General features: G+C 45.3%; 2 protein-coding genes across 2 annotated transcripts; one reads left to right on the plus strand and one right to left on the minus strand.

Moving 5' to 3' along the window:
* Positions 1-5,473: 5,473 nt before the first annotated feature.
* On the plus strand, positions 5,474-6,796 carry LOC127775993 (uncharacterized protein At3g17950-like). Its single transcript, XM_052302308.1, has 2 exons — positions 5,474-5,658; positions 5,754-6,796. Exons 1-2 carry the CDS (start codon positions 5,578-5,580, stop codon positions 6,354-6,356), a joined length of 684 nt encoding a protein of 227 aa, XP_052158268.1. The 5' UTR covers positions 5,474-5,577; the 3' UTR covers positions 6,357-6,796.
* Positions 6,797-8,042: 1,246 nt separating this feature from the next.
* LOC127776681 (endoglucanase 17) lies at positions 8,043-13,670 on the minus strand. The gene is made up of 7 exons (XM_052303186.1): positions 13,380-13,670; positions 12,853-13,260; positions 12,583-12,675; positions 12,336-12,497; positions 9,334-9,448; positions 9,078-9,241; positions 8,043-8,845 (listed from the first exon to the last, which is right to left on the minus strand). The coding sequence occupies exons 1-7, from the start codon at positions 13,572-13,574 to the stop codon at positions 8,489-8,491; spliced, it is 1,494 nt and encodes a 497-aa protein (XP_052159146.1). The 5' UTR covers positions 13,575-13,670; the 3' UTR covers positions 8,043-8,488.
* Between the last annotated feature and the right edge of the window lie 563 nt (positions 13,671-14,233).

The following is a 14,233-nucleotide window of genomic DNA, read 5'->3' on the forward strand; positions in this document are numbered from 1 at the left end:
TGTTTTTACAAAATTTATATGTTTTCAATTCTTTGTTTTGCATATGTATTCATCCTATAAAACTGTTACCAAGTTAATTCTCCCTTTGTTCCAAAATATAAGAACCTAAAACCGGATGGGACTATTACTATGAATCTGGACAGGTAGAACCTAGGACTAGATGAGATATTTCCTAGTACTACGAATTTGGACAAGTACATGTCTAGATTCGTAGTACTAGAAAATGTCTCATCTATCTTAGGTCTTATATTTTGGGACGGAGACAGGAGTAGATGTATTAAAAGCTCCACCAAAGGGCCCACTAACCTTCCAGGATGAATGAGCAAAGTAGCATCTTTCCAAAATAAGTTATTTTTTCATGGCAAAATTTGCTATAGGACATCCGAAAAATATGTAATTAGATAGGGGACATTGTAAAAACGTGTATTTGCTGTAGGGCATTGTAAAAAACTGGTAATTAACTACTGGATACCGGTAGAATTATTTTATTATTTTCAAAGGAATAGGAAAGAGAAACAATCATTAAAGACCAGTTTGCCCTTGGCTCAAATTAATCCAACGTGGGCCCAACTGTGAGCATGTCCTCCTCGTCTCGCTCTGACAGCGGCGCGCTGTCCCGGTCGCGGATGCGGCAGCGGGCGAGCCTGGAAGAGCGGCAGCGGCGGGCGAGCGCAGGAGGAGCGGCAACGGCGGAGATGGAGCGGACCGAACCGTACCGGCGGTGATGGCCTTTCGCTTCCCCCGAGGCCACGCATCCGACCGCGATGCCGCCACATCTGACGGCTGCTGCGGGTTTTACCGGTCACCTCAATCCAACCCGACGCGGCGGCCACAACTTGCGCCGCTGTGCGGTAAAGCGTCCGGTCCACGCGCTGTCGCCCTCGGCCAGCCGCCACAGCCGCAACGCATTGCTGCGTGGAGGCCGTCATCTCTCTCTCTCTCTCTCGCTTCCTCCTCATCCCCTTCTCCACCGCGCCCAACCACCACCCCGAAGCGAAGCCGCGTGGAGGTGGAGGCGTCGTGCCCTCGTCCAGATCGGAGCTATGCCGCTCGCCGTGGGATGCCGTTCCAGCCCCTGGAGGTGAGGTAGCTCGACGTCTGCTTGTTTTTTTCCCGGGCCGGATTACTGAGGCAATGGCGGAGGACGGGGAGGAGAATCTGCTCGCGACGGTGCAGCACATCGTGCAAACGCTGGGGAGCAGTGACACCATACGCGGAGAAAAGGATAAGAAAGAAAAAAGGATAAGAAAGGAAAAAAGAAAAAGAAAAAAAATCAAAGGGTAGAAACGTACTTACATTGTTGTTTCTCTCTCCAATTTTTCCGAATATAATGAAATAATCCATGGGTGTACAGCAGCTAATTACTAGTTTTTTTTTTCCTACAGCAGAAACGCGTTCTTGCGGTGCCTCCTAACTAATTACACGTTTTTAAAGATATCATTGAGCAAATTTTGCCTTTTTTTCATTCATCTCACACATATCAGTAAAAAAGCAAAAGGATTAGAATGTCCACTAATTTATCAAATCACAATGCAATTGTCCTTTACTTTATCTAGTTCTAATACATTTATCCTTTATTTTCATAAACTCCAATACAATGATTGCTCAAAGATAAATTTATTTTGTTTTGGGATAGACAAGAGGGAGCAAAGATGATCTTATTTGAGGACTGAGCGAATACTTATCAACAGGAGTACCATGAACTGGGCTAGATTCTTGGCAGAGTTGCTGAACAATCAGGACAGAGAGAGATGCACATTTGTGGCACATGGGACAAAGTTTTGAGCTGAAAAATGCATCAGCAAAATTCACTAGTTGCTGAACAAACAGGACAGAGCGAGATGCACATTTTATGGGACATGGGACAATAAGTTTTGAGCTGAAAAATCCATCAGCAAAATTCACTCCTAGTGAGTCAATTAGGTGATAGGATCCGAAGCTCGACATTGTTAATTCACTAAAGAAGAGACAAGTAGACAAAGACGAACCAGAAAAGCTGAAAAGCAGGAGGAAATGCGTATCATTAGGGTCTTAGGGGGCTAGTATTACATCTAGTAGCCTATTAAAGCAAGGAAGAGCAAGGTCAATAGTATGGTTCGGTACCGGCGGTAATATTTGTCCACGTAATATATAGCCACTGAGAGAGAAAGCTTATACAGTAAATTAGCTGTTATATTAGCTATACTAAATAGAAAATCAATTAATTCATGCATGGGCATCCAAGCTGTGGTGATCAAAACTAGCATTCATCCTTGTAGCTATCTATGTTGCATGCAACTATACAAGCTGTGGTGATTTTATTTGCCCAACACACCAATGATGATGGAAAAGTGTGCACAGCAAATCGTGAAAACAACACTAGGCCCACCAAAACATATAAACTATTGCTGCAAGGAGGCTGAAGACCTCGTTTCCGGTGCTATCACCCGGCGACAGAATAAGCGCCCACCCTCTTCACTCTCTGCTTTTCTCACTCTTCCACGTAGGATTCTGGTGATATGAATCAATGTATAGCCTACTGACTCAGCTTTATTGTACCTGCTCTAAAAGATGAAAAAAAGAATCAAGCAGTGCTTTCAATTCAAGTTGTGAATTCAAAGATGAAGTAAACATCTAACTAAGGAATTTGAGAAAAGAGAGGAGTGGATTAATTGGTGGCAAATTTACTGGTACTAATGTGTTAGACGTAATGTATTGCAGCATATGTCAGCTCCATATTAAATTTATGAGTAGATGATGCGAATAAAATTACGGGTGATTACTATCTCTACTGTAAAACTTGCTACTATTATAGAGCCAACATATAAGCTCATATTATAAGGTTGTACTCACTTTTTTCCTCTTCTCTCTCTTACTTATGTATTTAAATCATTTATTTTGGAACATGTATAGAGCTAGCTTCTATTTGAAACATGTATAGAGCTAGCTCTTATGTGAGAGTCAATACTACTATTTATTTTTCTGTATCTCTCTTCCTCAAGCTTGTGGCTGGCTAATGGCCCACTGTTCTCATTTAATGAGCAGCGTTGACTGATATTGTTTTAATTATGGCCACTAATAATTTCTATCAGAAAAATAAATTCTATGTTACTTCCTCCATCCCAAAATATAACTTCTAGAGTATAATTAATTAGCTCAAATATAGTAACCTAATATTTGTAGAAGTTAACTTTTATCATTAAACTACCCATACTACTTATTGACTTTATTATAGCCACAATTAGTCACCTCATCCATCCTGAGGAGATAACCAAAATTTTTTACCACTCTTCTTAATTAATACCCATGCCGAAGGCTATAACTTTCTATTCCATCCGTCCCAAAATATAAAGGATTACGAATCTGGATATAGAGGCTATCTAGATTCATAATACTAGGATAGGTCCTATCCAACTAAAATTTCTTATATTTTAAAAATGGTGGAGTATATTTTAGAATGAAGTGAATATATCTATATTTATCATACGGCATACTTTGATATTATAAGTATGTATTGGAACATTTATAAATTTAGTAATTAAAAGAAATGGTGTTTACATTTGAATAATGTCTTATGACAAATAGGGATATTCTTCGCAAAAATAAATAGAAGTATTTGTAAACATATATTAGTTCCTCTATCTATGAGCATCATAGACTCATGGTACAGTTGTATTAATTATACTATTAGCCAATTTGGCAGTCATTTACATCAGTTAGTCACATTATTATTGCTCTCACTTCAGATCAAATCACAGGCGCCCTTGACTGACCATTGGCTGACAGAATTTTGGTACCATATGCACCGGAGTAGCTAGAAGAAAATTCTCCAGCAGAATCTGATAGCTCATTTTAAAAACTATTTCCAGAGGAATGCACCAAACAGTAGGGAGAATCTCGTAGCTATGCTAATTGCTGCAAAATTGTTTAATTCTTCCCATGTATAGATGTTATCCTTGTCGGCTTCAAGATTCTTTCCTTCATGTTAACAGGAGTACTTACTAGCTTACAAAAACCTTTTTTTTTCCCTGTTAACATGAATATGTGATGGTACAGTTGATCGATCGGTTTATCACGGTCATCTCAATTCTTATGGTATATACACTCCTTTCATTTTAGGTTATAAATCGTTTTGACTAACTGCCTTAAGTTTGACTAACATTATAGAAAAAATACTAGTATAACCCATGACAAATTTATTATGAAAATATATTCAATTATAGATTTAATTGAACTAATTTGATATTGTAAATATTACTATATTTATTTATAAAACTTGGTCCAATTTAGAGTAGTATGACTTTGACCAAAGTCAAAACGACTTATAACCTGAAACGATTTATAACCTAAAACGGAGGGAATACCAATCACAATTCTGTGTTACTCGTACCATATGCAACAATGACCTAGTGTCTCTTTAACCGGAAATACTCGCAAAAACATGTCTGCGTCAAACAAACCCGAAACCGTAATAAGTTATGGCAAACATGATGCCCAGTACTGGCTTAAATGCATATTGAGAATGTACCCAAAGGAGCAGTTGGAGTTGTTTGAAACTTTGATATGTTTTTCCTTGGTCTCTAACCTGCGATGTCCCTCCATGTTGCCATGTAGAAGAAAAGAAGTACAAAGACCAACCCAAGAAATAAGGGTTCACCCTGAAAAAATACCAGTATAACAAACAACTTTAGAAGCACATCAAGAACACCACAAAAACTACTAAAACCACCTAAAGCATCTCAAAACCTGTACGTCCTTACCTAATTCTGAACTAATTGATTCAGAGCTTGTTCACTTTGATGCCATTTTCAACCTTACCAAATTTTGATAAAGTTGTTAAAAAGTGGCTACCTTTAGTTTGCTACCAAATTTTGGTAACTATATAAGAAATTTTGACAAAATTTTGGTAAGTTTTTTTTCATCAAAGTGAACAGTCCCTCAATGTAATTCATGCCAATCAATTTTCACCATGATTTATAAGGAACTACCCAAGTTTCTGTATAGTTTCGCATCAAAGCTAAACTCAATTTAAAGACCTCGAAATTCCTCTCGATAAATAATGGTCCTTTTTGCTCGCGAGGATGGATCATGGATGAACCACGAGGAATAAGATCCAACATCCAAGGATGTGTGGGCCTTGCCTGTTCGTTCACGGAGGTCTGCACCCATTAGCCAATGCCGATGACGCCTAGTACTGGGGTAGTAGTAAAACAAGCCACCACCACAGCCGCAGCAACTGGGGTCCTAATTCCTAAGACCGCATCGCCGTCGATCCACACCACACACACGCTGCCGACCCCATCCAACTGCCGCGCCCCAAACTATACCTCTTTCATCCATTTTAATCGCAACTATAAGTTTTCATATATAACTTTATTCATTTTATTTATTTATTTTTATAATTAATATTTTTATTTTTATTAGAATAATATTTTATACATGATATGTTTTTAAATAATTTTTAAAAAAAAATTAAATAAGACACATGATTAAATTTGGACACGTAAACTAGGGAGGGAGTACTTGCTTATAAACCCTTCCTTCGCTAGTTCGCTTCAGTCTTCGCCTCGCCACCGTCGAGCGAGGCAGGCAGCGGCGATGGACCTCGACGCCGACATGATCCCCTCCTCCCCCTCCGCCGACTACTCCTCGCCCTCCTCCTCCGATCTCGACACCGAGGTTAGTTCCAGAGGTTGCATTTCGTGTGCTCTCTGTTTGATTTCTTGCGTCATCAATGGAGGTGTTTGTTGTTTTTTTTTGGCTTCTTTGGGCAGTCGACGGGGTCGTTCTTTCCCGACCGGAGCACGACGCTGGGGACGCTGATGGGCGTGTCGGCGTTCGGCGGCGGCGGTCAGCGTCGCGCGGCGAGGACGCCGGCGAGGGCGGAGAGGGAGAGGGCCCCGCTTGCGGCGCGACAGGCGGGGGAGGAGGAGGAGGGGAGGCGCGCGGGCGGGTGGCGGCGGCGGCGGAGGAGGCGCCAGCGCCGGGGCAGCCGCAGCCTCGGCGGGAGCTGGTGGCGGCTCTGCCGCGACGACGCCGGTGGGCCGCCGACGTCGCTGGGGGAGTTCCTCGACATGGAGAGGCAGCTCGCCGGCGCGGACTTCCTCTGCGACGGCGTCGGCGGCGGCGGCTCGGAGCGGGAGGCTGCGGCTGCGGCTGCAGCGGCGGCGGCCGTGTCGGCCACCGCGCTGTTCGAGGACGGGAGGGTGCGCCCACCGCAGCCGCAACAGCCCGCCGCCGAAGAGCGTGGGCGGTGGCGTCTGCAGAGAGCGACGGAGGGTTCCTCCTCCTCCTCCTCCGCCGGCGCCGCCGCCTCCTCGTCATTGGCGAGGCTGCCGGTGTTGCTCACCGGCATCTGCAGCGGCGGCGCCGGGTAGCGCCGGTCGGGGGTCATTCTTGTAATTAAGCAGCTGTCGAGGGGTGATTATGTGAAAGTGGAGTGAACGCTTCTTTCTTTTTTCTCTTCCTCCCATGGATTCTTTTGCTCTTGTCCTCTTCTGTTCCTTTTCTTGTTTTTTCAAGGAATGATTACTATTTTGCTTTGGACCTTTAGCTCAGTACAAACTTGTTTATGCCCTACCCCTTTTGCTTACCCTAATCTATTCTGCACAGGAATAAAACAAAACATAGTGAAAGCCATGTATGCTACTCTTATCTCTGGTTTGTGTAGATGCACTAACAATTTGCAATGATTCGTTTATAAATATACTCACCAACTCCGTAGATAAAATGGCTATATAAAGTACTACTAGTATTTGCTGTGAGTGAATTGGCAATAACCGTGCAGCAACTACAGTTCCTTCAATTCCGTGGCACTGCCGTATACAAGGTAAAATAACTAAATAAGGTGACTAGTACGTTGCTACCGAAGTGAAGTTGTGTTTAGCTATGCTTGCAGCTGCAGCATTGGCAGTTGCAGTCGCTGCTAGCTTAAAAGCCTTGTTTAATTGGAATTTTTTTTTATTATCATATCGGATATATGGACACATATTTGAAGTATTAAACATAGTCTGATAACAAAATAAATTACATATTACACTAGAAAACTGCGAGACGAATTTATTAATCCTAATTAATCCGTTGTTAGTAAATGTTTACTGTAGCACCACGTTGTCAAATCATGGCGTAATTAGTTTTAAAAAATTTGTCTCGAAATTTACACGTAATCTATATAGTTGATTTTTTTTCCTACATTTAATACTTCATACATGTGTCTAAACATTTGATGTGACAGCGTGAAATTTTTTGTTTTGGGTACTAAACAGGACCAAAGTGCACCATAAAGCATCACAGGCATATATAGCAACAGTAGCAGTACTACTGGAGCAGCTGTTTGTTTGTCCATTTTTTTCTGAATATGTTTCTGAACATTGACGATTCCATCGAACGGCAGCAGAAAAGATACAGCCCCGTGCCAGAACAGGGCACAAATCTCCCGTTTCACAATCATCACTCTCATTTCATGGGTCCATATACTGCTTCACCCATACGAGAAGAAGAATGTCTCCTGCCCAATCAAGCTCCACCACGTACCCGTAGTCCCCAATCAAGCTCCACCACGTACCCGTAGGCTCCCATCGGATGGCCTATTCAGCCAAAGAAAAAGCCAAATTTTGAATTTTTAAACTTAATTTTGACATTGATTTTGAGATATTTTCAACGTAGTTTCTTTTTCAGCATTGGCTTTTAAGTCACCGAGAACACATATATAAAAGTTTTACCTACAAATTTGTTTTTATTTTCTAATAAGCTGTTTTGGCTTATTAAAAGAAAAGCCAAACGATGGGGCCCGTAGTCTCGTACAACAAAAGCCAGTTCAAAACGTACAAATTTCAAATCTTTTGCACACAACTCATTGTAGAAACAGCTCGATTTTTGGTACGGGGCTAGTGAAATCCTGGTGTTCCAGAGAGCGAGGAGAAAAAGCGATAGCGACTTCTGACTTCCCGGGCCAAAACTGCCTTCTTCCATTTCAGCCACGGAGCACGCAACTTTGCTCTTTCGAGGCATTAATCCATATAGCCACCAAGGGGAATGATGAACAATGTACGAGAATAGCTGCCTGCTTCAAGCAAAGCTTTGGATTCCAGCGAGGAGTAATCCCAAAAGCCGGAAAAAGGCCCAGATGCTGCACATGACATGTCTTGTGGACGACGACGTTACAGATATGCTTAGCTTAAAGCTTAATCCTGGCACTAATTCCGGCCCCCTTGACACTTGACAAAGGATGCTTAGAGTAGATAGCCGAACAGAATGCATCGCATAGCCGGATGGACATCTGATGCCAATAAGACATCGCATCCAGCATACGCTAAATTGCTACTAAAATGCTAGGGTACAGTGCATACAACCACGCTACGACCAATCCCCGTTCCTGCCATTTTTTACAGGAAAGGATCGGCACACGCTACAGGATCAATACTAAATTACTAACCAATTACTCGATCAAATCGGCCCACTACGGCCAATGCAAAACGGGGAAGGCCACTTGTGTTGGGCCGTCAGATTTTCAGTCGTGGAGGAGATCGGACTGGGCCAGGTTGGGGTGGGCCGAGAAGTAGGCGAGGAGGCCGAGGAGCGGGGCGTTGATGTACGTGGTGGGCTCGGACTGCTGGAACACGGCCCGCGCGTCGGGGAACGCGTCGCTGGTGTTGCTGGGCCCGCCCACCACGGCGCCCACCAGGAGGTTGGGGTTGGGCGCCGCGCTGGCGTAGTAGGTCGCCCCGGCCTTGCACCCGATCCGCGCCGGGTGCGCCGCCACCGACGGCAGCGAGCTCCCCCGGTGGTGGATCCGCAGCGGGTACCTCGACCCGTAACCCACCATGTACGACATCCGCAGCGGGTTGTCGCCCAGGATGTAGTCCACCTGCACCCAAAAAAAACTCAGTTGGTTTCACGGCGGAGCAACGGCAGCGGCATGCGTCATGGCCAAAGCTTACAAAACCGCACGGTTATCAGGTGTGGTAATCTTCTAGTTTTAAAAATCATAGTATATCTTGTGCTAACCGCTAAAACGTAGAGTGACGATAACTCTATTCAAATCGATTCAAAACGGTTTGGTAAATCCTGGTCGCAGCTAGAATTTTTTTTTCCTTTACCTGGCGCTTGGCGACGCGTCGGAGCTGGACGGGGGAGGCGGAGGAGGTGCCGCAGGGGACGCGGACGTTGGCGTGGCTGAGATAGTTGGAGTATGCGAGGAGGAGGAACGACAGCGACGTCACGTGCTGCATGTTGCTGTTGCCCACCTTGAACAGCAGCCCACCTGCCATAAACACACAACACACACGTATCAGTCATTTGCATCCAAATGATGATTATGCGTGTATTGGGCTTGATTGTTAGGAGGTGACAGACCTGGGGAGTACTGGATCTGGGGATGATTAGAGATGCCGGGGAGGAGGGTGCAGATGAAGTTGTCGGCGTTCACGCGGAACGACTGGAAATACTCGTCCTTCCCCATCAGGACCTCCTGCAAAATCAAATCACAGGAGAGAGATATCATTAGTGGCTAATCACCCAATACCATGTCATTAGAGAGATATCATTAGTGGCTAATCACCCAATACCATGTCATTATGAGGAACATCAAGTCATCGATTTGGTGTGGTTTAGGCTGTCAGCAAGGCCGGGAACACGAGACCCGTGAGCGCTGAAAAGGCACGCAACCCCCACACTGCATCCATTGGCCTGCAACAGCAACGTGCCGACTGCCGAGCGCAAGGCCAGAGGAGAGCGAGTCGTCACTGATGAGAGACAAATATGCTCGCCTCTACTTCGTTCCTACTAATCAATAATTTTCCAGAGGATGATGATCCATTAATCTAAGAGATATTCTAGTGTGCTTGGAAAATTTGATAGTACAGTGCTAGTACCGAGCTACTGAAAAAGTGTGGACTGGCATTCTGACGCTGCTTACATGTTGATTAATCTATCCACAAAGAATCTGGTCCCACGGTCCAGTGACGAGTAATAGTTCAGCTAATCAATCACTCGGTTTTTAGATAATGTAATCAATCACTCATGCTGTGGGGATCTCAAAACTGTAATTGTATAATGTACTGCTGGCTAGCAACCCAAAATGATGGCAGCAAATGCTTGAAAGAACATGGAGGATCACGACATGTGTTCTTATGTCATGTGTGTGCGGAGAACACTGTGCCACGGTGTGCATATCCATCCCTATCATCACCATTGCATACAAATGCCTATGTCAGGAAATGGCGCGTGATTAGTTTGGACTTAGGAGAACACATCATGTCAATCTAACTATACAGTTCACATGCTTGGTTGATGTATGGACACAAGAAGTGGAGCAGGAGATAAAACAATACGCTTGTTCTATCTGCAGGCAGCATATTACAATTATCTATAGTCAGTAGTCACTAATGTACACAAACGATGTACTAAAACTGAACTAAACTACTCTGTTATCCACCAGGATGTGGTTACAGTTGACAACCTAGGAGAAAACATAATCCAAACATCGTCCTAAAAAAAATTTGTGTAAATATAAAAAAACGAAAAATTATGCTTAAAATACATTGGATAATAAAGTAAGTCACAAAGAAAATAAATAATAATTCTAAATTTTTTTAATAAAACGAATGGTCAAACAGTGCAAACAAAAACTCAAAATCACTCACTTATATTAGAGTACTATACTAGTACAGTACATTACACACGCAGGATGATGGTAGCACTAGCAACATTGCTCTGTCTAGCTGCTGCTTGCACACGGAAGGAATAACGCAAGTAGGAGACATGACGTGTGGTACAGTAGCAGCAGCAAAACAAAGGCTATGTTTAGTTGGTGTGCCAAAAATTTTTAAGTATACGGATCCATATTTAAAGTATTAAACATAAACTAATAATAAAATAAATTACAGGTTTTGCCTGTAATCTGAGAGACGAATCTATTAAGTCTAATTAATCTGTTATTAGCAAATATTTACTGTAGCACCACATTATCAAAACAACATGTCGTAATTAGGTTCAAAAGATTCGTCTCGCGATTTACATGCAAACTGTGTAATTGGTTTTTTTCCGTCCACATTTAATACTCTATACATGTATCCAAACATTCGATGTGACAGAAAAGTTGGAAATTTGAAGAAAAAAGTTTGAATCTAAGGCCGGGTTTAGTTCCAAACTTTTTCTTGAAACTTCCAACTTTTGTATCACATCAAAACTTTCCTACACACACAAACTTCCAACTTTTCTATCACATCGTTTCAATTTCAACCAAACTTTTAATTTTGGCGTGAACTAAACACACCCTAAATACGGCCAAACACATAATGCTAATTTAGTTGGTGGAAAAAGAGTGAAGTTTGAAGAAACTTGGAAGTTTGAAAAAAAAGTTAGAAGTTTATATGTGTAGAAAAGTTTTTGATGTGATGGAAAGTTAGAAGTTTGAAGTTTGTGGAGGAGAGCTTCAGGCCGTGCCAACCGAACCGGGGTCAGCATGTCCCACATGCCGGGGCCAAAAGGTGCGTGAAAAGGTGCTTCTTTCCACATCGCCCATGCCCCTGGCCTATCGTAGGCCGTGTTTAGTTCACCCCAACTAACCCAAACTTCTAACTTTCAATCAGATCATATCTAAAACTTTCCTATTCACATAAACTTTTAATTTTTTTTTAAAAACTTCTAACTTTCTCCAAACTTCTAAATTTTTTCAGGAACTAAACATAGCCCTAGCAAACCTTTTTGCACAAGCTCGCACGTCTTTTTTTTTCCCAGCAGTGCTCGTGACATCCTGTACATCCACGCCATGTTTCTATTTGTACCGGCCAACTTTTGGGCATTGCCTAAAATTTACGTAAACATTTACAAGATTTTTTATTTGAAGTGTGTCGATTTTATTCATGTTGAAATGTGCAAAAAATCTAAAGCCAAACTTGGCCATACCACGGAACCGCGTGTAGTCAATGGTCGTGCACAGGGTTGGTGGAAAAAGCCGGGAGGCGCGACGTAAGTCGCATGTGCCCGCCCGCTGGGCCGACGCAGCGTTGCAGGCTCGCAGCGCTGAGCAGCAGCAGCAGAGCCAGTGTTTTGGCCGAGACCGAGCGTCCCCGGCCAAAAACAGTACGAGCAAAGCTGATGCTAACCAGTACTACTACTATCAACACGACGCAAAGCTGACGCTAACTAGTACTACTATCAAAACCAGCAAGTGACTCTCGATCGGCAGCTGCGAAAAAACAATCTAACAACGCTGCTAGTAGGTTGATTCTCATATAGCTCACCTCGCCTCTCGTGACTCGTCACGTCAGCAACACAGTTACTAACTTTACCACAAGCAGTAGTGTCAATAAGAGTAGCAGTAACTCGAGTGCAGTGGTACTAGTTGCTACTACCTTGGAGATGAGGACGTTGATGCCGGCGTGCTTGTTGTCCCAGCCGAACTCGTTGATGGCCTCGCTGGCGCCGAGCACCACCTCGTTCCGCTTGATGTAGTCGCGGTACTCCCGGCGCCGCGACGCCTTGTGCAGCCACGCCGCGCCCCACAGCAACTCGTCCTGCACAATCGCGACGCACATTACGCTCGGTTAATCAATCAACCAACCGAATCGCAACGAGGGGAAGGAGGCAACGGATGCGCACCTTGTAGCCGGAGTAGTCGCAGTAGCAGGGGCACACGGCCGCGTGCAGGCTGCTGCTGTATGGGCCCCTGTACTTGTCCGCGAACTCGAACACCTTCCCATCACACACACGAAGCAGAGTGAGTGCTCAAGTGAGAGTGGCTTGCAAGTGCCAGTGATAGAAAGAAAACGTGCATACATTTAGTTACTCATTTATGCCCTAATGACATGGAACAGTACTAGTAGGAGGAGTTAGTACAGTGGCATTTAATTAATGGAGTGTGGAGTGAACCTGGATGGCGCGGTCGAGGAGGCGGTTGGAGTAGTCGGGGTCGGCGTCGCGGAAGACGATGGAGGCGGCGGCGAGGGCGGCGGCGGTCTCGGCGGCGACGTCGGAGCCGGGGTGGGAGGGGTCGACCTTGTAGACGGTGCGCGGGGTGTCCATGTCCTCGGGGCGCTCCCAGCAGGAGTGGTCGCGGAAGGCGTCGCCGACCTGGACGTACACCGTGTTGGGCGTCGCCGTCGCCTTCATCAGGTAGTCCGTCGCCCACCGCACCGCCTCCCTCGCCTCCGCCGCGTGCGCCCCGAAGCTCCGCCCGAAGTCGATCAGCCCCCACGACATGAGCGTCGCCGTGAACGCCATCGGGAACCCGAACTTCACGTTGTCGCCGGCGTCGTAGTACCCTCCCGTCAGGTCCACCTGCCACGCCACGCCACGCCACCATTCCAAGAAACCGTCAGCGACATCGGCATCATTACTACTACATTGCAAACCGCATTAATGCTAGAACAGAGAGAGGGAGCGGTGGTGGTCCGTACGCCGGCGGTGGCGCCGTCGTTGAGGGCGGAGTCACGGCGCCAGCGGAGGCGCTGGTCGGGTGGCAGGCGGCCGGAGCGCTGGCCCTCGAAGAACAGGATGCTCTTGTGGAGCGCGTCGCTGTAGTCATGCTGCCCTGACACCGAAGTCGCGGTCGCCAGCACCAGCAGCAGCACAGCACCGCCCGCCGCCGCCATTGCCGCGGAAGGAGAGTGTCACTGTCTCGGCGGGGGGTGGTGGTGGTGGTGGTTTAGTTGGTTGGTGCTGTGTGGTCGGGGAGGAATTAATAGAGGAGCCGAGCCTGAGCTGAGCTGAGGAGAGTGAGGTCTGGTTAATGGGGCATGTGAGGGTGGGCAGAGGTGGGAAAGCGACATGGGATGCTGGGGAGGCGGCCAGTGATGGCGCGACGCGTGCGCGTCGGAACGTTGCGGCGCTCGGTACGAGGAGACGGGGCGGGGCTCGCGGCGGTGCGGCTCCGTGGACCTGGTCCGCGGCAAACGTTGCTGGAGACTCGGAGCTTTTTGCTTCGACGAGCCCATGATGAGGCACTACTGCACGAGCAGCGTAACACCACGGTATACCGAGGGTATTTCTCTTGTTACTAGCGTGCGTTGATAGGGATTTCAACTTAAAAAAATATCGTTGACCTGTTATTACTATTACTTCCTGCATATATCATATCTTAATTATATCATATATTCGCTACTAAGAGCAGATACAGTAGCAGGTTATAAGACAACTATAAATATATTTTAAAGAGATAAAAGAAGAGAGAGAAGAGCAGCGGGCTACATATCTGTAGCCAGTTGCAGCACGGACTCTAAAACGTAATATGCATATGACAGGTGGGACCAGG

Source organism: Oryza glaberrima, chromosome 6, assembly GCF_000147395.1.
Source record: "Oryza glaberrima chromosome 6, OglaRS2, whole genome shotgun sequence".
In the NCBI taxonomy this organism is placed as follows: domain Eukaryota; kingdom Viridiplantae; phylum Streptophyta; class Magnoliopsida; order Poales; family Poaceae; genus Oryza; species Oryza glaberrima.

Bases quoted from the DNA above. Each gene is read 5' to 3' on its own strand.
- LOC127775993 (XM_052302308.1), top strand. From the start codon at position 5,578: ATGGACCTCGACGCCGACATGATCCCCTCCTCCCCCTCCGCCGACTAC. The intron at 5,659-5,753 runs GTTAGTTCCAGA...TTCTTTGGGCAG, and splicing joins CCTCCGATCTCGACACCGAG to TCGACGGGGTCGTTCTTTCC.
- LOC127776681 (XM_052303186.1), bottom strand. From the start codon at position 13,574: ATGGCGGCGGCGGGCGGTGCTGTGCTGCTGCTGGTGCTGGCGACCGCG. The intron at 9,242-9,333 runs GTCTGTCACCTC...TGTTTATGGCAG, and splicing joins CCAGATCCAGTACTCCCCAG to GTGGGCTGCTGTTCAAGGTG. The intron at 8,846-9,077 runs GTAAAGGAAAAA...TTTTGGGTGCAG, and splicing joins GACGCGTCGCCAAGCGCCAG to GTGGACTACATCCTGGGCGA.